This window comes from Cotesia glomerata, linkage group LG3, assembly GCF_020080835.1.
Source record: "Cotesia glomerata isolate CgM1 linkage group LG3, MPM_Cglom_v2.3, whole genome shotgun sequence".
Taxonomy (NCBI): Eukaryota; Metazoa; Arthropoda; class Insecta; order Hymenoptera; family Braconidae; genus Cotesia; species Cotesia glomerata.
The window spans coordinates 4,334,700-4,356,522 of NC_058160.1; the positions used below are offsets into that span (position 1 = coordinate 4,334,700).

The 21,823-nt window shown below is 26.1% G+C and overlaps 2 protein-coding genes across 5 annotated transcripts; one reads left to right on the top strand and one right to left on the bottom strand.

Annotated features, from left to right (window-relative positions):
• Positions 1–1,484: 1,484 nt before the first annotated feature.
• Positions 1,485–2,336, top strand: LOC123260475. The gene has a single exon (XM_044721583.1). The coding sequence runs from the start codon at positions 1,485–1,487 to the stop codon at positions 2,334–2,336; it is 852 nt and encodes a 283-aa protein (XP_044577518.1).
• A 2,587-nt stretch (positions 2,337–4,923) lies between these two features.
• On the bottom strand, positions 4,924–19,981 carry LOC123260796. 4 transcript variants are annotated; one of them, XM_044722145.1, is made up of 8 exons: positions 19,838–19,981; positions 16,472–16,689; positions 16,221–16,374; positions 14,912–15,000; positions 10,987–11,130; positions 9,556–9,807; positions 5,672–5,756; positions 4,924–5,005 (listed from the first exon to the last, which is right to left on the bottom strand). In XM_044722145.1, the coding sequence occupies exons 2-7, from the start codon at positions 16,569–16,571 to the stop codon at positions 5,677–5,679; spliced, it is 819 nt and encodes a 272-aa protein (XP_044578080.1). In that variant the 5' UTR covers positions 16,572–16,689; positions 19,838–19,981; the 3' UTR covers positions 4,924–5,005; positions 5,672–5,676. The 4 variants fall into 4 exon arrangements, 3 of the variants coding, with proteins under 3 accessions (XP_044578080.1, XP_044578082.1, XP_044578081.1); XR_006508520.1 differs by lacking the exon at positions 5,672–5,756 and adding an exon at positions 9,218–9,342; XM_044722147.1 differs by lacking the exon at positions 5,672–5,756 and having other exon boundaries at positions 19,838–19,980.
• Between the last annotated feature and the right edge of the window lie 1,842 nt (positions 19,982–21,823).

The window sequence follows — 21,823 nt, forward strand, 5'->3', positions numbered from 1 at the left end:
CTAGATCTTCAAAAATCACTGCAATTCATTATGAAATTATTAAAAGCATATGCTGAAGGTAATACAACAGTTAATTATAAATTCGTGAAGGATTTTATGGAAAAAATTGGATCCCACATTACTTATCAAGTTTCTGACGACAACTTAGCAACGCTAGAAGCTAATGAAAAAAATCAAATTATGAAAGATGTTCCAATGATGATCAATTATCTTAAATCGTTTCTTATATATGAATATATTGTTTTGACTAATGACTCGGGATATTCAAAGGTCAATGAGAATGCGATAAATAATTTAATAACAATATTGACATCAAAAGCTAAGACATTGAGTGATAAATACAAAGACAATTATATGTATTACAATGCGGCATTTTTATTAAGTAATTTTATTATCGATTCTAATAGTTATAAAAATATGGTTAGAACGTTATCCACATGGGAACAAAAATACAAAGATTCTTTTGCAAAATGCAAGACAGAAAATTCAGATACTTTCAAGTTTTATTCTTCAACTTATAAACTTTTGGAAATAATAGATGAAAATTAGTTTCTTAAGAAGACTCGGTGGTCTAGCGGCTTAAAATTTTAGCTATTTTAAAAAATCTTATTTCTATATCAAGGTAATGATTAATGCTTTCAAATTTTTATTACACTTATTCTATTACTTATCAACTACATGAAAATGAAAATCAAAACAAAAAAAAATTTTTTTTTAAATTAGAAAAATGGCGCTGAAATCCCTTCAAAAGAAATGAACCTTACTGGCGCGGGTCGATTGACCTCTCCATTTGATCTGAAATAAAAAAAAAATGACAGATTTTTAATTAGTATAAGTATAATTATCGCCGGAACTAGAATAGAAAAAAAAAAATATTTGACAAATTGGCGCGTAGTTGAAATAATTTTTTGAAAACGAATTTCAGATTTGTATTTTTAACTACGCGCCATTTTGTCAAATATTTTTTTTTTCATTCTATTTCCGGCGATAACTATACTTATATTTATTAAAAATCTGTATTTTTTTTTATTTCAGATCAGATGGAGAGATCAATCGACCTGCGCCAGTAAGGTCCATTTTTTTTTGGAGAGGGGGACTTGAGCGCCATTTTTCTAATTTACAAAAAAAATTTTTTTTTTGTTTTGATTTTCATTTTCGTGTAGTTGATAAGTAATAGAATAAGTGTAATAAAAATTTAAAATTATTAGTCATTATGTTCATATAAAAATAAAATTTAAAAAATAGGTTAAATTTTAGGCCGCTAGACCACCGGGTCCCCTTAAAGAGAAGTTGTTGATTATTTCATTAGATTGTCGAATAAAAATGAATAGTTAAATTATAGTAGAGATAATTTTTAAAAAATTATTTTACATTTATTAGAACGATAAAAGAAAATTTTTATATCATTACCAGATTGAAAATTGATGAGTAAAAATATTTAATATTTAAAGACAATCATTAAAATTGTGTACTGACTCTTGCGAATGACAATAATATTTTTGAGCTGCATAATTGCATCGGCAATCATTGTCTTCGTTGCTGTTGCTTCAGAAAATGAAGAAGATGATTTATCAAAAAAAGAAGTTGAACTCGATGAAGAATTTGTTGAAAAAATAACAAATGCAATGATGATTGAAATAAAAAATCCTACACCATCGCTTTCTGACGCCATTAATAATTATCTGTCAGACCGCGAAAGTTATGTGCAAGCAACAATAGCGACTTGTACACTAAACGTAAGGTTCTTGAAAGAGACATTAGATTTGAATTTTGAAGCCTTGCAATATTATGCGCGAAACACGTCAGAAGATGACTATAAAAACTTTGTGACTGACCACATTAAGAAAATCTATGAAGTAATAATGCCGGATGTAAGCTTCACTGTTTATTCAATGCTGAATACCAGTTTATTCACGGGGAGTTTATTGAAGCTGTTGGCAATGTATGAGTACGTGGTGCAAGACGAAACAGAAGATGAGACCGAAGTTAAAAAAACAATTTGCCATTCGCTGATCGTTTTTATAGTGCCGAAATTGAATACTTCTTTTGGGAAACGTTATAAGCAAGGATCGGCTGTAATTTATATTAATATTCCGCGATTGTTGACCAATTATCGGTATGACAGGCCGAAATTCCGCGAAGACATGAAAAATCGCAAAGAGCTTCGGGTTTTGAAGAAAGAATTTGAATTAGTGCATGAATCTAGTGGAGAATATAATAATTTGATCCAAATAATTGATTTTGAATTTTATGATAATGTTTATAAGGTATTGTTTGAAGATGATGATTATGATTATGATGACATTGATGATGAGGATGCAGAAGATGAAAATTAATTGATTTGTAATTTCTTTTTTGAAATTACAATTGGAATTTTTAATTATTTTCTTGAGGTAGGTAACCGCCTTGTACATTAAAAAAAAAATTTAGAGTTTCATCGTTTTTTAAAAAGAAGGAAATTCTTGGATCAAGTAAAATTTACAAGAGTAATTTCGCAATTTTTTAATTTATAAATTTTTCTATTTCAATCTAGTTAATTTTTTTATCAGGCAAATAAATTAATTTTTTTCTGTAGTGAAGAAATAATGATAATTGAATATTGGTGAAAATTTTAGATTTGATTTCATAAAGTTTTTGATCTATTGAGAAAAAGTATTGAGACAGAAATAACGTAGGAGTGATATTTTATCTGGAAAACTAAACTTTAAAAAAATTATATTGCAGTGATTTTTATTCCGTTTTTGATTTTCCAAAATTTGAGATTTAGGATTGATTTATGGAAAAAAAAAAAAAACTAGATAAACCTTTTTTGTGAAAAGTTTTATGCTCTACAGAAAAATACTGAGATAAAAATATCGTAGAAGTAGTATTAAGATAATTATATCATTGCAATGATTTTTCATTATGTTTTTGATTTTTCAAAATTTGAGACTTACCATTGATTAAAAAAAAAAACTGAAGTAAGCTTTTTTGTAGAAAACTTTAAAATCTACAAAAAAAAAAGTACTGAAATGAAAATATCGTAAGATTGATATTTTCGCTGGAAAATTAGCCTTTAAGGTAGTTCTTTCCCAACCTATAGTTTATGCTACTGCCGTCTTTTGCATTCGCTAGTGTCGCTTATTTTATGGGCTATTGCTCACTTACTTCCACGTATGACTTTATTTGTTTACTTCACTAATTTATCAATAATTTCTCAAAAAATATGTGGTAGGGAATTCCAGAATTTTTTAGGGTAATTATACATGTATTAATCTAAGTAATATTAGTTTTTCATGAAATTCTTAAATTTCTTCAATAGAAAACTAATAGAACTTCGCGGTTTTCTCTCTCTTTTCTTATACCGCCTGTGTAAAAATGTCATTTTCAATTGCAATTATCTTTGGTTAGAAGTGGTAAATCGTCTCCAAATTTTGACAGCATGTGCATTATGCACTGAGAAAAAAAATTACTACTCTTGAGAAAATTTGCTTGTCACAAGAATATATATTCTTAATAATTTTCAAGAATATATTTTCTTGTCTCAAGAATTGATCGAATTATTTTTTGTTTAATTCAAGTGAACCTATTCGTTTGTTAATCTATAAATTTATTTTTTATTATATTTTTGCAAATAATGATATGAGACCGACTACAACCAATAGATATTCAAAGACATCTTCCCAAAAAATAGGATTTGTAACAGATGAAAGTCATTTGATGATAATAGTTAAAAATTATTTTATTTTTGATTTTTTTTAAATTTTCCAAACTCCGAAATAAATTGAAAAAAGTATCAAAAGGTAACAAATAATAGCTCAAATTGAAGATAATTATGTGAATTTTAACATAAAGTTGATAAATTCGAGCTATCTTTTACGGCTTAAAAATTATTTAAAGAAAAAGGGCTGGAATACGTTTATTGAAAAATTTTTTAAAATTTTTAAATTCACGGAATTAATTAAAAAAATCATCAAAACTAGACAAATAATAGTTTAAATTGAAGGTTATTAAATGAAATTTAAGATAAATTTGGCCAAAAAATGGCTAAAGACTTTTCATCTCAGAATTATTTTTTTCATCAGATGCTACAATGGCGTCCGTGACTTTTGGGACACCCTGTATATACATAAATACATATATAAACTTTTGAGCCAATGCCATTTTTTGACATTACTCGATGAAATAAAACATATTATGATAAAATTTTCCTAAAATTACAACATGAGACCGGCTACAATAGTTAGATTTCTATAGAAATCTACCTAAAAAGTATTAAGACAAAGGAAACAGTATTGAAAGGAATTGGTTTTCTAGTCAATCCAATTCTTTTCAATACTTTTTTCTTTGTCTAAATACTTTTTTTTATTCAGGCTATTGTCAAAAAACCAAAATATATTTTAAACGATTCTTAAGCCAAGAAGTTTTTTTTTGGACAAAAAAATTTTTTTTTTCAGTCTGCTTTTAATTACTTATATTATAAATTTGGAAGGTTTCTTGAAATTTTGCTCGCATGACCCAACTACCTTAAAGGGAAATAATATCACAATAATAATTACATTGATTCATCTCTATAACGATTTTGATTTTTCAAAATTCGGATCTTAGGATTAATGTTCTAAAACGAAAGTAAAGGAAAATACAATAAAAAATGAATATTTTGTGTGGGTTTCACGTTTTTATTTCTACTTGACAGTTTACAATAATTAAGTAGAAACGAAATTAAATTTAACAAAAAAAAAAAATATATATGTGCATATATGAATCTGTAACATAACATAGTTTTTATTGATAAAGGTATAGGCCAATGAATAAATAAAAAAAAAAAACATATATTTCTCTTGAGCCCCAATCTCCACATGACTTTTCTTTGAAATCTCTCTCCGTTAATTTTTAGTTACTCCATATTCAATAATGTTATTTCCGTCCTTCCTCTTGTTTTTACTCTTACTTTTTTTTTTTCATACACGCTACCATATATTCAAACCATCGGCATGACACGTGTTATTCCTCTAACGGGCACAAGCTGTAAATTCAAAATTTTCTAAATTATTACCGCAATTTTTTATATTCACAATCAACATTAAACAATACACATTTAAGTAAACTTGTTTCAAAAAAGTCCTTGTACAAACAACAAATAACACATTCAATCTTCAAACATATCAATATAAATTTTTCCATTCAACATTCTTTCATATTTTAATTGTTCAGTTTCAAAATCATGTCGAATTTCCAATTATTTTTTAAATTTTTGATTTTGAAACTGAAGTTGTACATGAAAAAAAAATTGATTTTTATTTCGATATAAATAACCATGCATAAAACTAATAAATCATTTAAAATATAAATACTAAAATAAAAGCATATTAAGCAAAGCAAATTGCTTGATTAAAAAAAAAAATTAATTGAGTATTAAATACATAAATAATCAAACTGTAAAGCTAAAATATGTACATCTTGATTTTTGGGTAATTGAACATCCAAGTTCAACAATTAACATATAAGAAAATTGAGAATTCAAATATATATGTTTCGTAAATCCTTGTTAAATAATAAAAATTGTCAGGGGATTAATATTCAACATCATAATTGGTTTAATTCATTATTGACACGTTACATAGGGGCAGTAAAAATAAAAAAGATTAATAATAATTAAAGGGAAGATTTTGATTGTATCGAAGTTGCTCACTTTCGCTAACAATAATAGTCATTGTACCATGGTCTTGAAAATATAACTCTTGGAATCGGCTTCGAATAGTAATAAAATTTTTTTCCTGAAACATTTTATACATTTTTTCCTTCAAACTGAATTATAAAATACATTTTTATTATTTTTTATGTTTTTTTTTTGGATGTTGGATTTTTATGCACACCTCAAACGCTCGTTCCCATTCAATGATTTTTTTTACTAATTTATAATAATAACAACAAAATTCAAATAATATTTATTATTTTTTGGGAATGTTGACGTTTAGACCAGCGCTACGGTATTAAAAAAAGAAAATTAAATTATACCAAAATTCACACTATCTGTCGATGAAGCAAATGTTGTTTTCAGTTTCCAGTCGATAATACTTTCTTGTAAAAAAATAATAAACTTAATCTTTCAGCACTCTCGTTAATTCATTCACTATCATTTAATTTTTTTCGTAATGCAAAAAATTCCGACTTTTATTTCAGCGTAAATCTACTTTAATTAAAAAATAGACTAAATTACAAGGTTAATTATAGCTGTTTGTATAAATCTGTTTTTAATTATACGATCAAACTCGACTTTACTATTGTAATAACAAAAAGTTTGGAAAATCCAAAAGTGCACGCCTCATAACGCTCATTCATTTTACAAGAAAACAATTAATTGTGTAATTGATTAAAAAAAAAAAAAAAAAATTATAATTAAGTAATTTCTTACAGAGTATTTTTTATTTTTTTTTAAACATCGGCGCCCTTTTTTCTTGTCATATGCGCACGCAGTCTAAAAAAATCTAGCTTGATCAAGTGGCGCCAAAGTTTTCACGTGACAAATAAGAAAAGTTCGTTTGGCTTTGTACGGTTGTATCCGTGAATTTTAATAAAAATTCAATTAAAAAAAAAAATACATAAGCTAGGCCACTGATATGAAATACGGACCCAGTTCATCGAATTCTTAAACTAATAAAAAAGGTCCGGTCTTGAAATATCAATTTGTTCGGGAGTAATCGTTGGTACATCCAAAATGGGGTGACATCCGGACGTCCACGTAAAATTTTTTTCAAAACGTTTTTTTTTTCAAAATAGCAACTTAAAATGATTTTAGAAATTAAAAGATGGTTTAATTTAAGTGTTTTTTCGGTGTACATCTACTTATATCATTGTATAAGTGTAGTATGCTTGTGATAGAGGCATTTAAAGATCACAAAATTGCTTGAACTTGACAAGTCGAGTATAAAGCACAACCTCACGCGCTTCGCGCTATGAGGCGTGCAAAATTCCTCAGAATCATAAAAAAATATTTTTTTTTAATTTTGTGCACAAATAGATAAAAATATTTAAAAATTGCTTAACCTTGACGAGTAGAGTGTAAAGCGAAACCTTACGCGCTTCGCGTTATGAGGCGTACAATAGCATTAAATTCTTGACGGATAGAAAAAAATCACGTATTTATTACCAGAGTCGAAATTTAAGTCGTAGATTCAACGTATTGAACGTTCAAACCGTAAATTCGACGTATTGAACGATAGTTGAACGTATCAAACGTTCAAATCGTAAATGCAACGTTTTGAACGTTCAACACGTCAGTTTAACGTATTAGACGTAAAAAATATAGATTCAATTTTTCCAAAAAAGATTAAATTCAAAGATACTCCAAGTACTACTGATTCTTAATTAAACACTAGCTAGTCTTCTTAAACAGCTATATACTTTCGAAAAAAAAAAAACATTTTGGAAACTATTCCACACTGATAGAAGGATTTCTTAACATTTAAGAAGATTTCTTTGTATTTAAGAAATCATTTCTTAGTATTTAAAAAATATTTCTTTGTATTTAAGAAATATATATATTATATTATAGTATTAGTATTAGTTATATATATATATTATATTATAGTATTAGTATTAGTATATATATTATATATACTAAGAAATATATATATTTTTTAAATACTACGAAATATTTCTTAAATATTAAGAAATATTTTTTTAATACTAAAAAATGATGTTTAAGAAATGATTTCTTAAATAGAAAGAAATCTTCTTAAATACTAAGAAATCCTTTTATCAGTCCACAAGTAAAAAATTCGGACTGAGTATTTTTATCAAACGGATGGTAAAATTTCAACCAAAAACCTGAAATTCTCCCTAACAGAATTGAAACAATATTTTTTATAATACTTCTGTTTAAAAGCATAGTTATCTGAATAGTTTTGATATTATTTATTTTCACTCCGTATTAGTTTGATTAACGCTCACAATATGTTGAATATGTTAGACTAACGGTTTTAATGTTCAATACGTTCAAATAATGATTTTAACGTCCAATACGTTGAACTTACGTTTTCAACGTCTTATACGCTAAACTTACGATTTGAACGTTCAATACGTTGAATCTATGATTTAAATTTTAACTCGGGTACATTTAAATTTTAAATAAAAATTCAATTTGCCCTGTAACGTTCTAGCGAATTTCGAAATTTATTTGACGGTTCTTAGAAATTATTTTTATTAAATAAAACCTCGATCATTCCGTTGCAAGAATTATTTAACGGAGTGACGAGGAGATAAGAAAATTCTGCGAACTCCATCGCGACTCGAATTCAAAACTCATGACGCTGCATGAGATTCGGGTCTCGATAGTGTTCACTAGGGTAACCTGAGATGCGGCCTTACGACATTTAATTATTAAAATCTATTGTACTGGATACAAATCCAGGGCAGTCTGCCCTGAGCAATCAGGCGACAATCATCTTGGGGCTCCGGACGTATGTCCGGTGCCATCTGGCCCAAATTATATAATTAATTAAACAATTTACTTTAATTTTATATAATCGTGTGTATTATTTTAAATATAATACCCTTAATAATTATTCTAAAAATTTATAGAGTATCTAAGAGCAGGGTGCGCCTGGAATCTATAGATCTCCTATAGACACCTGCCTGGTAAATTATAAAAATACACTGATAGAAGGATTTGTTTATAGTTAAAAATATTTGTTGATATTTAACAAATCATTTATTAGAGACCACTTTTTAGTCCTTAACAAATATTTCTTAGTATTTAAAAAGATTTATTAATATTTAATAAATGAATATCTGATTTATTAAATACAAACAAATCATTTTAAATACTAAGAAATATTTGTTTGATACTAAAAAATGGTTTCTAATAAATGATTTGTTAACTATTAACAAATATTTTTTTAATACAAATAAATCCTTCTATCAGTGTATGAGCTGGAAAATCCAGAACGTAACAGCCCTCAAGCGAGAGAGAAAATTTTATATCGAGAGCGCTGAAGGGCTAAGCACTTGAGGTGTGCACTTCTACCTAATTTTCTTACAAATTCTACGCTGGCGAATTTCATAACACAATACACTGTAGCTGTAAATAAATAAAAACATGCTTATATATATATACAATTCGTGCTAAAATAATGGCTTTCTGAGCAACGTTTGAAATCTAAACCTTAAAGTAAAAATCTTAAAAAGCGAGTCGTGCGTTTTAAAAACATAAATTCTTGAAATATTATTCCGATACCGCGAGTCTTATCTCGTGTTAATCTTGTACTATATATATACACATTTATATATCTCTATTTCTATCTCCTCAATCTGAATGGTTAGATATTTACAAAATAGACGCAAATAGAACGTTAATCTTGTCTGTAAATAAATAAAATTATAAATTAAATTAATTGAATTCATGATTGATTTTCTTGGAAATGTTATGAGTGAATTATAAATGATCTACTGAAAAAAAAATAATAAAAAAAAATTGAGATGCGAGTGAACTAAGAGCCTATTCTACAGATCCTAGACTAAAATCGTGCATGAAAAAAATGAAGTTAATATGGGGCTATAAAATCGGTAACGTACCAAAAGGCCTGAGAGGATGACTTCTCCAAAGGTAATTACGCTTAACAGGACTGAGATAGCTGTCCCTTAAGAAGAAGGGTGAGGATATCCATTGAGCGTGAGCTGGGATGTACGGTGCGGTGCATGGGTACCACCATGGATCTCTCGTAAAGGCGGAGATCGGTTTAGACGGCTGGGGCTCCAGCATGTCGTGGAAAGCCTTTCTTCCCAGCATCGAAGGAAAGTGCGTTAACGGGTCATCCAACAGCTTTCCTATTTTAATAGTTTAGATCATAGTCACATTCGAACTTTCATTTTAACCCAAAAATTTTTAGGGCTTTCTAGCCTCAGAGGTACATCTATTATTGCCCGAGCCCGGGGTATGATTAAAATGTGATGAATAAAAATGTGTCACTGAAAAAAATTCGTTGATTCAAGAAAAATTTTATCTTCAAAATTTTGATTTTGCTTTGAGATGTTCGGTTTAAATTAATTCAAAAAATTTATGAATTAATTTGAATTAATTCAAAAATTTTACCATGTTTATAAGGTATTTTACTCCTCCAAAGAAAAAATATATATGAAAACATAAAAATTTTATATCTACATAAACTTACACAAATTTTCGCCGAAAAAATATTTAAACTTTTCAAAAATAATTTTTTTTTAATATGAACGGATATATCCAAGATATATAAAAATATGTAAAAATTTTTCATATCCGTTTTTAGTGAAAATTTATATAAAAATAAAAAAAATTATAAAAAAACTAAAAAAATCATTTTAAGAGTCTCATCATCTTGATTTGAGCCGAAAAATTCTTAAATTAAGAAATTTTTCTTGTTTTAAGCAATTTTTACTTGATTCAAGAATTTTTAGTCTTGATTCAAAACAGTGAAATTCTTCAAAATGATTTTCTCGGTTCAAGAATTTTTCTTTTAAAGCAAGTTAATTTTTTTTCAACGTATAAATTTTTTATGTTAGCCTATACGTTTTCATACATGTTTGCCTGTATATTTTTTCCATCAGGTCTAATTTTAAACAATATAACCTAGACTTCACTCGATAATTTTCTTCCTGTAAATTTTCATTTAAGAATTAATCGATTTGTTTAAATAATTCAATCCTGCAATTTTTATTATTTTTTATATCATTAAAAATAATTCTAAAACTCTTTTCAAAATGGGTACAAGTAAAAAAAATTTTTTTATGTTGTATTGAATAAAGAAATCTGTCTTGAACCAAAAATATAAAATTCTTAAAAGAAAATGAAATTATATTTTGATTAAAAAAGTTAAATTTCTCTGCACTGAGAAAACCTAAAGACAAAAAACTCTTGAATAAAAAAACATAGCAAAGTTCTCTTCAATATAATTTCATTCTTAGCTCACGAATATTTTTCTTGAACCAAATATGTTTTTTTAGTGGTTGAAAAATGATTTTCGTACGAACCGTGAATGTCAAATAGCGGTTTCGTCGACAGCGAGGGTGATTTGTGACGAGATAATAAGGGCGATGAACTTGGGTACAATCTATCGATGTCTGCCAATCGGTCCAAGTGGTCACTCCATGCTCGGTCGGCGTCAAATGACTCAGCTATTTAGATCATCATCGATACGTTCGTTCAATCCACGTATCATTATGTACCAAATATGTACCAATCATATAGAACAGACAAATACACACATTATATACAATAATAACTTCCAAAGTAACTTGACATCCATTCGCAGTATAAATTTTCAATTTTATATTTTGAGTTCATACTAACCTCTTTAAAATTCCAAAACAAGTGTTCATTTATTAAAAAATATAAATAAGGGATTTGCAATAAAAATAAAATGAAAAACACATGCCATCTCCGGAAAAAGACAGAAATTTCTGGCTAGCATTAACAAAGTGCAATATATATTCAATTCTTATTCATTTGATAAAATCATTTGTTAGTTAATTATATATAATTGAAAAAAAAAAAAAATTTCAGCACTCGTAATTTGTATGCGCATTCACTGGGCATTAGTTTAATAAAACAATAAAATTTATAAATTTCCAGCTTTTTCAGAAGGTTGGCGTTCATTAATTGTTTTATAATTTTTAATTTAATTATTAATAAAATAGAGTAACAATTTCAATTGAAGGTAATCTGTTTTTTACTTTGAACAAGAGCCGCCCGCACGCACTTATAATTTAATAGAACATTTTGATTAAGTAATATAGTACCCAAGTAGATTTAATCTATTAGACTTTAATTTATAATTTATAAAATTAAAAAGTTTTCAAGAACGCCAAGAAAATGAGCAAACGCAGAAAGGCATATCATAGCGCCTGTTTCTCAATACTTTTAATTTAAGCAAGTATTCATGGAGTATGTTTTCACGGTTTTGCCATTTTCGTCTTATTTGCTGTATTCTCAAGTCACTTAATTCATTAAGACGACGCAGATGAAGCCATTTTTGCCATTGACCTGGGTATTCGTCTGTAAATAATTATAAATAATACACACGATTCACGTTTTTAATTTTGTTCCCTTTTTTACAGACATTTACTACTGTACTTTCTACTGCTCACTAATGGACACCATTATGACAATTTTTTTACAAGATATTTTATTACAAAATAACCTCAAAATATCCTGTGGTAACTAAAAATTTTTTGTATTAAAAAATTTAAAATTTCTTTAGAGAAAAAAAAAGAAACATATCTAATCACAATTTCTTAAAATTGCAATTTAAAATTTATATATGACCTTCGTGGATATGACTTTTGAAACACGTGTGTTGGCACACACGCTTTGCTCGTTGTGCCAACACACTTGAAGCTAAAAGCTCGATTCTCGCAATTTCATGTATTTTTAACGAGTGGTCTTTCTTTTGTTTATAAAAAATTTTTTTATTAATTTTTTTCGCAAAACATAAGTCTTAACATCGGATAAGAATTTTAAGTTTGGTAAAGAATTTAAAAAAATCTAGCTGTAATATAAAAAAAAACTTTTGAATTATAAAATATATGCACGCAAAAAAGAATAATGTAAAAATTACATTACAAATAGTAACAAGTGTCGCTTTATACAAAAAACTAGAAAAATTGCAGTTCAAAATAAAATTTTTGTAAATTCAAACTTTCAACGTCAATTTCCAGAGCTTTCAATGTTATATTTACATTTTACAATGTAATTCTTACAAAATCTGTAATAATTACAATCTGAAACTGTAATTTGTCCAGTTTTTTGGTAATCGGAAAAAATAGACCCCTAAAAAAATTTTTAAATTATGAAAAATTCATATTATTTCATTAAAATTATTATAAAATAAAAATTATAATAATAATAATGTAATAAATTTGAAATAATATGAATTTTTCATGACTTTGAAATTTTTTCCAGGTCTATTTTTCCGGGATTCAGTTTTTTATATGAACCCTTGCAGCAAAATTTATCTGAAATAACTGTGAAAAAATTTTAATATTGTCCTACATGAATAAATTCCTACAAGAAGTTTTAATAACTCTGAAAAACTTTTCTGGCAGAGTCCCAAATCTTGCAAAAAATCTGTTTATCTCAGCCGAAAGAAGAGTTTTTCCGACTTAATAAGACTTTTTCGGACTTTTTAAGAAAATAAAAAACATCATGAACTATTATTCGTACTGATTAAAATTTTTTCACAGTTATTTCTCATATTAGAGAAATTTTTCCACAAGGGAAGCGCTAAGTTACATTATATAATGTAATTTTTCCCTTTTTCTCTTTTCCGAGTGATGTTTTAATTTTTCAAATTTCTGTTTCAACCATTTTCAAATGCATAAATACCATTTAAACCTAACCCTAATTTTGTTCTTCGCCACTAGAAGGTCCAATATTAAAATGCTATACACACAGTAAAAAATTTTGCGTCATTGCGTCAAAAAATTTTGTGTTGAATATTTAACACTTTTATATGTAAATTTAACATTTATTGTGTTAAATTAACACAGAAAAGTGTTAAATTAACACAAAAAAGCGTTAAATATTTAACATAAAAATTTTTTGACGCATTAACGCAAAATTTTTTACTGTGCAGCTTTCTTCCAAATCACAGAAAAAGCCCTATTTTATTTCGTTTTTTTTTGAGATTATTTAGAAACAAAATCATCGTATCCAATTGTATAATAAAAATCTACAACTAACACGAAATGTTGACTGAAAACACGCAATGAATAATTTAATGAACGATTTTTTGATAATTTCTCTAAACACTCAATGGCGCTTATTTAAAATAAATGTAATTAACATGTAAAATGGCTAATGACTAATCGACTTGGGATTTATTATTATCAAAACCAATAATTAATGCAAATAAAATGAACGAAAGAATGATAATATTTAAATGCGTGCGTGCGTAACGTTTTTTGATGACTAAATTTTTGAATGTAATAAAATATAAACACTTATTATTATTATAATTATGGTAAATTAGTTACTAACAATAACAATTAATTAATTAATTAATTAAATAAAAAAATAATTAATTAATTAAATGATTTATTTAATTACAGTGATTAACGCATACAATTGTCTTTTGACAAACGAAAAAAAAAAAACGTAGTAATTTACAATGTAATTAAAATTATTTACTTTATTAACTAACAATATAATCAATTATTTATAATTAACACGATGTAAACACGACAAAAAAAGGGATAATGATTATTTGTATGTAGATTCAATTTTTTTTTTATAATTTTTATTGTTTTAAGAAATATAAATTTTTTTTTATTTTTTGATTTTGTTTTGACTAGTTTTTAATGTGTAATTATAATTTCACTTAAAGACGACTATTTGCAGGAGGTAGTAATTGCATAGACATACAAAGGTAGTGCAGCAAGGCAATTTTTGTAATAGTGTGTAGCTCTCACAGGCAGCGAGCAAAAATAAAAATAAAAGTCAATTTTGTGTGATGGACATGAGTTTAATTATACACTAATATTATTATTATTATTATTATTATTATTATTACTATTCATTATTATTTATTATTATTATTATCATTACGAATATTATTATTATTTAAGTACTGAGTTTGATGAAAAATTCAAACTAAATTTTCAGTTCTTTTTTAGTGAAAAAAAAGACGAAAAGTAAAAATTGTTGTCATTGAGTAAACGTAAAGTATGTGGGTGGGGGTGTGACAATAAAACAAAAGTCTTTTACAACGAGTGGAAGAACGTGCTTGTGAAAGAAAACCCTAAGTTCGTTCAGATTTTAGAGATATTTGAACGTCAAACGGTAAAGTAGCCATGAAATTTTAATCAATGGGAGTTGGTTAAATTTTCAGACACTTTACAGTTTGACTGGTAGATTTTAATTTCTCCAGCTCTGGACACAGCTTTGGTTAGTACCTACCGGAGACGAAGCGATCGACGGGTTTGTACTGGTGAGGATACAATTGTCTCGGTGAGTAGCCGTAGATTTCCCGATGAACGGGTAAGTACCTGAAAATTTTGAAATATATGCTTTTAGAAAGTTTGATCATTTAAAAATAAAAAAAAATCCGAAAATTTATATAAAAATTTAATCATAAATCTTTTTATTGAAAAAGGATTTAATGTCGTAAAAAATTGGAGACGATTTCATTTTTGAACCATGAAAGAGAATTTAAAATTTAATATTTCAGGTTGTCGCAAGAAACTGTTTTTTTATACTTTAAATATTCTATAAAAATTTATCAAGTTTCAAAAGCCTTTTTTGAAAATCAGCTCAAGAAAAATTTTTTTGGAAGTCGCTTAAAATTCTTAAATATTTCCAAAATTGTCAAAAATTGAATTTTTTGGTTTTTAATTTTTTTCATGTCATTATAATATTTTCTAAGCTAAAAGTTCACAGTAAAAAATTTTGCGTCATTGCGTTAAAAAATTTTGTGTTAAAAATTTTTATGTTAAATATTTAACACTTTTTTGTGATGATTTAATAGAATAAGTGTTGAATTTACGCATAAAAGTGTTAAATATTTAACACAAAAATTTTTAACACTAAGTTATTTGACGCAATGACGCAAAATTTTTTACTGTGTAATGTTTATACTTAAAATTTCAAGCCTGTATTGTATTTCTTACACTGATAGAAGGATTCCTTAACATTTAAGAAGATTTCTTTGTATTTAAGAAATCATTTCTTAAACATCATTTCTTAGTATTTAAAAAATATTTCTTTGTATTTAAGAAATATTTCTTAAATACTAAGAAATATATATATTTTTCAAATACTACGAAATATTTCTTAAATATTAAAAAATATTTTTTAAATACTAAAAAATGATGTTTAAGAAATGATTTCTTAAATACAAAGAAATCTTCTTAAATACTAAGAAATCCTTCTATCAGTGTAAAGGTTGCTCAAAATTTTTCAAATTTTTCTTCATTAAGAAATTCTTGAATTAACATAATCAGTTCCCTTCAAAATAATTTTCATTGATCAATTTCTAAGACACCGTATTTCAATACAAAATTATTATATCATTCAATATTAATATTAATTTCTATATAAAATATTAAGAATGTAAATTATAAAAATATGTAATTTAATTCAAGCCAAAAGCTATTCCTCATCAATTTTACCGTATTTTATATTCTTCAAATGAAATATCAATCGAACCTCAAACTATCTATTAATTAACATTATCAAAATATGTAAAAAAAAAAAAAAGTATATTTACCTGTATCCAGGTACATTGATGCGATCAGATGCGTGCGATGGGTTATCAAAAATAGATTTTCCGTAAGGCCATGATGACGAATGAAGTTCAGGGTAGTCGCTGAATATGCTTCTAGGTTTACGAGTGTGTTCGGGTGCTCTCATGTCGTCGGTTCCTTGTTTACAAAAACAAAATTCAATTAATAGTTAATTAACTCTCTCTCTCTCTTAAAAAACAAAAAAAAAAAAAAATAAAAATTAAGAAACAAATACCTTTGAGAGCACGTACATAACTCTGCCAAAATCTGGCTTTTCTCGTAATGGGTTCATTACGGCCAATCATGGCAAGATTGCTCTTGAATCGCGCGTCCATTTTTATCGTTTTTTAAAATTTATTTATTAATCAGTAATTAATAAAAATAACTATTGTAAACTATTCGATGCCACAACGTAGCTATTGGCTACTTCTACCGATCACTTGTACTCGTTCGCTGGAAACAAAAAATTCATTAGCATTAATTAATTAATCAAATTAATATTATCTGAAATAAATTAATTTAAAAAGTCGAAAAATATTTTTTTTTATTTAAAAAAAAGAAATTTCTAAATAATAAATATTATTTATAATGTTGAATGTACGTATGATTGAGGTAATGACGCAAGAGTCCCGGATTTTATGTTCGATAAATTTAGTCTGTGAGTAGCAGCCCCCTCAGCATCTAGAGCTCAGACCAAGAATCATTTTTAGATTTCTCTGATGTCTTGCATCAATGTGTTATAACATACTATATACATGCATATGTTACAATATACATTTACATATATGCCGATTCGAAACAGGTGTAGCGCAGACAGAGCTTAATCGTTTAATTTAATATTTAAACTCGAGCTATTTACTCTTTCTCTTTCTCTTTCTATTTCTCTTCAATGTAGCCTTTACATTCCGTTACTATACCTTCACATCAAGTAAACTGCCAGAGTAAAGCCACCTATGTACTGCTGACTTTGACCGACATATGTATAACCAACCATTCCTATGAGTTAGATCTACTATAACTTGACAATGACCTCATAATTCTCGTTCGCGGGATTCAATTACTGATTTACCAATTTGTCAACGGAGTTATTATAATTAATTATAGATTTGTAGTCAACAACCGGAAGCTTACTCACTGAATTGTGAGTAATTGACGACTCGGATATTTTATTTACTATTTATAGATTTTAATGATCAAATCATTTTTATTATTTTCAAAAATTTTTAATTTATTTTTTGACATTGATTATTATTAATTATTATTATAATTATTATAATTATTAATTATTTATTGACATATTTGAATATTCTTAATTAAATCTGAATATTTGATATTGTTTTTTAGGAGCAAAATTTTCGAGTGGGGGTTTTATTTTTAAGTTAAAAGTTAACTGGTATGAAAAAGAGAAATTTGAGAAGATTATAGTTTACATAATTTTTGTGCAAGCAAAAAAAGGTCAATTTTTTTGGGTGTTTGTATTGCAGCACTCGACTCTAATTTATCAGAGTTTGACATTATGCCAAAATTTATTTTATTTTTTCTTTTGTATTAAAGTTCATTACTATTCATTGCATAGAAAAAGTTTTTACTTGAGCCAAAAATATTATTGGGGAAAATTAAAATAGTTTTGATAGAGAAAAATTTATTTTAAAGCCAAAATTTTTACTTTGCTTAAGATGATTAATTTTATAAATATTTTTTTTTTAATTTTTTTTTCTAACTAAGAAATTTATCTTTTTCAGAAGAATGATCTGTTTTTGAATTTTGAATAATTTTAGACTATATTTCAAAAATTTCAAAATTCTGACTAATAATCAAATTTGTTATTAATTGAGTTTAAGAATACATTTTTTTTTATGTTAAAAAAAAATCAAAACAAAACAAAAGATCATAATATAAATTTGTAAATGTTCATTTTTTCTTTATACAATTACAATTTAACGGTAATAAACTCATGACTCATAATAATTAATTAGTTCGATGAGTCAGTCATTAATAAAAGTGCCAAAAATAATTGAGAAAATTTTTTTGAATTATTGCGCGATGATTATAATAAGTAGTAATGAGTAATGAGTAATGTGCAATGTGTAGCTTGAGTAGAAGGAGTATTTATGTAGTCAGACGGCACGAAGACAAGTTAAATTTAAAATTGGACTTACTTTTTTTTTTAATTAGTTTTGGTTTATATTTGTTTTTAGGTGAAGGACAAATTAAAAGTTATTTTTAAATCTCTATTTATTTTTTTTTTTCGTCCACTAATTTTTATGCTTTATTAAAATAATTTTTAAAATGGTTATCAGAATTTGTAAGTATCAAATATTTTTTTATTTATTCAATTTTTTTATTTTAAATTATCGAACCGGTAAATAAATGAATACATCCCCGAAAAAAATTGTTATAATTTTTTTTTATAAATTATCAAAAATTTTATTAGATTAAAGAGAAATTATGTCTAATATTAAATATAAATTTTCATTAAAAAAATTATTTAAAATTTTGGTAATTATTAACTCTCAAAAATAAAAATAAATAATATAAAAAAACAAGATAATTTTTTTACTTTATAATATTCGCAGAACTTTTAAAAAAAAATTTTTTTTTTTATACTAAAAAATTATAAAAAAATTTGTGGATTAACTAAAATATACAACAGCGAAAAACGCAATAATAAAATACCTCGGACTTACTCTTGGCAATAACACCAAAATGATGAGTTAGAAATTTGAGCAAGAATTAAATAATACGTAATGTTATAACAGTGAGCTAACAAGTACAGTTGGTCAGACCTTAGTGGGTTTGGCCGCTCTCAGGTTATTTTTATCCGGCATATAAATATAGAATCTAGCGTATGTGCATGTGTATACTCTTACATAACTGTTAAATCTTCGTGCCAATTTATTGGTATAAACCAACATCTTTCTCCGACTTTAGAGCTTCTATTTATCTGTCAGCTGCACTCACACCCACACAATACACTCTACTCTATATAAATAATTCTCTCTTATCAACATATACCAAATATAATATAATACATTAGCGGGCAATCTTAATCTGAGTCATGAGTGTTATTAGATCATGATCCAATTCCATTCTATAATTAGGTTAATGTGTCACGTTAATTTCAGGCCAATTTTTAATATTAATCAACCCTTAGTATTAATAATTTACTATTGATTATAGATTATTAATCAATGATCAATAACCAATAATTACTAATAATAATAAATAAATAATTAGTCATTAGTCATTAGTGTTCAAAAAAATTTATTCAAAAATTGGTTAATATTTGTTAATAAATAATTAAAAAAAATAATAGTCCTGACAACGATAATAGATCGTTACTCCTCAACAATTAAACTAATATTAATAATTTATCACAATTATACATCACAGCAGGTGGTTGTTGTCTCCTTGTGTCAAAATTTGACAGTTGACGTTGACAATAGTTAAATTAACAATAAACTCGCTTAGCAAAAATCAAAAATCCGCACGAAAAGAAAAAATTTAATTTCTTTTTTTTTTTTTTAATAATAAAATTTGTGAAAAATGGTACGTGGTTTTTAAAAATGTGAATTATGTCGAGTATGTGGACAATTATTACCTAATTTTCGGTTGACCGTTCGGATCGAGGATTGGATCTTACACTGAGCTTTCGCTGCCAAAAATTCCAACTAGTATATCACTAGTGCGATAAACTAAAGCGCCAATGCGGTGAGATTCGAAACTAACAATAAACGGCGACATTTATGGCAAGTTTCCCCCTCCGTGGCTATGTTATTATTTTCTGCACGATAATTATTGGCCGCAGATCATGATACGCTCGAGAAAATTTAATAAAAAGAGGGAAATAAACAAATAATAACAGTGACGTCTTTTACTTTTGACGAATACTTAATAGCATTATATTAGTGATTTTTATTTGTTTTTCGATTTTATTTTCCATAAACAATTTTTTATTTTTGTACTTGTTCAATTATCACGGGACCTCGGGCACTCCCACGCCCGCGGCCTACACGCAGTGCTTTTTACCGAAAGTTATTCCAAGATCGTACATTCATCATACTCCAGAGAATAAGAAATGACATTTATTTCTGATGACATTGGCTACTACGTAGTATTTTATTTATTTATAATATCTTATGAAAATCCTTATTATTATACTTTTATTTATTGCATAAATAAATTTTTCTACGCGTTACAAAATTACACGCGACTGATTTTTTTTTTTTTTTTAATTATTTATCATTACTGGCTATTTATTCGCGTTATTTATTGCAATGTGTATTTTCGAATCTTTATGATGGTAAAAGTCGAGAATAGTTTTTATGAAGTGTGAAACTTTTTTGCCAATGTTTCTATATTTAATAATCGTAAAATTAGTGTCTTAAGTATTCATACTAAATATTGTATAAAAAAATTTTTATAGACAGTTAATTTTTAAAATTAATAAAAATGTTTATTAAAACAAAAATAAGTTCTGTTTTTATTGATAATTTTTAAAAAATTTACTTTAGAGATCCGTGATAAAAATTATAGTGTAATTAATTATTTTAAATTAATAATGTATAACATACTACTAAATATCAAACAAACTTTTATCTTAAATAGTTTATTATACTACTATGATGCATGTAAAAAACTGTACAATGATTACGATGGTAGATCTAGACATAAAATTATAAAACTATGTAAAATCAATAAAACGAAATACTGCAAAAGCCCATATTACGTAGCAACAAAATATTTTAATATTTTACCAACGCAATATAAAGAATTATCGAAATTTAATAAAACAAACAAAATCGAAATAAAAAAGTGGTTATCAAATACTCAAACTCATCTAATTCTCTAAAATAATAAAATTATAAAAAAAAAAAAAAAAAAAAAAATTAAAAATTAAAAATTAAAAAAAAAAATTAATAAAAAACTAGTAACCAGATACAAAATCAAAGAAAATATAAAATAGATCAAACATATAATTGTAATTTATCCTTTAAGGCTTATGAAAGAGTGACTCAATTAGTTATGAATATTTTGTATAGCACTAGGCATTAAGCCTATCTCTTTTTCCCTACCCTATGTACAGACAATCTTTTGTCTCTATGGGGATTATATGTAGTTATTTTTGTAAGACTATGTATGTAATTTTGGGAAATAAATAAATAAATAAATAAAATAAATAAATAATGTTTAATGAAATTTTAAAGTTGTAATTTAATCAAACCTATAAGAAAAAAATTAGAATTCTTTTTAACAAAAGAATATCTATCGAATTCTTACTAAAGAATTGATAAATTTATAAGCTACCAAGTCGAATATTATAAAGTATTATAATTTTGTCAATTTAAAAAATTGAAATTCTATGTAAACTTAATAAAAAAGATTTCTGAATTCTTAATCATAAAAGTATAAAGGAAAAAATTTTTAAAACTGAAGTTTAAGTTCTTTTTAGCAAAAAAAAAAAAAATTGAAGATATTTAAATTCTATTTTCATTTTTATTTTATCCAAAATTTTGATTAATGCGTTTCACTTGGATGGATTGACATTTCTATTGATGAATGAATTCATTTTTTAGAAGAAGAAATT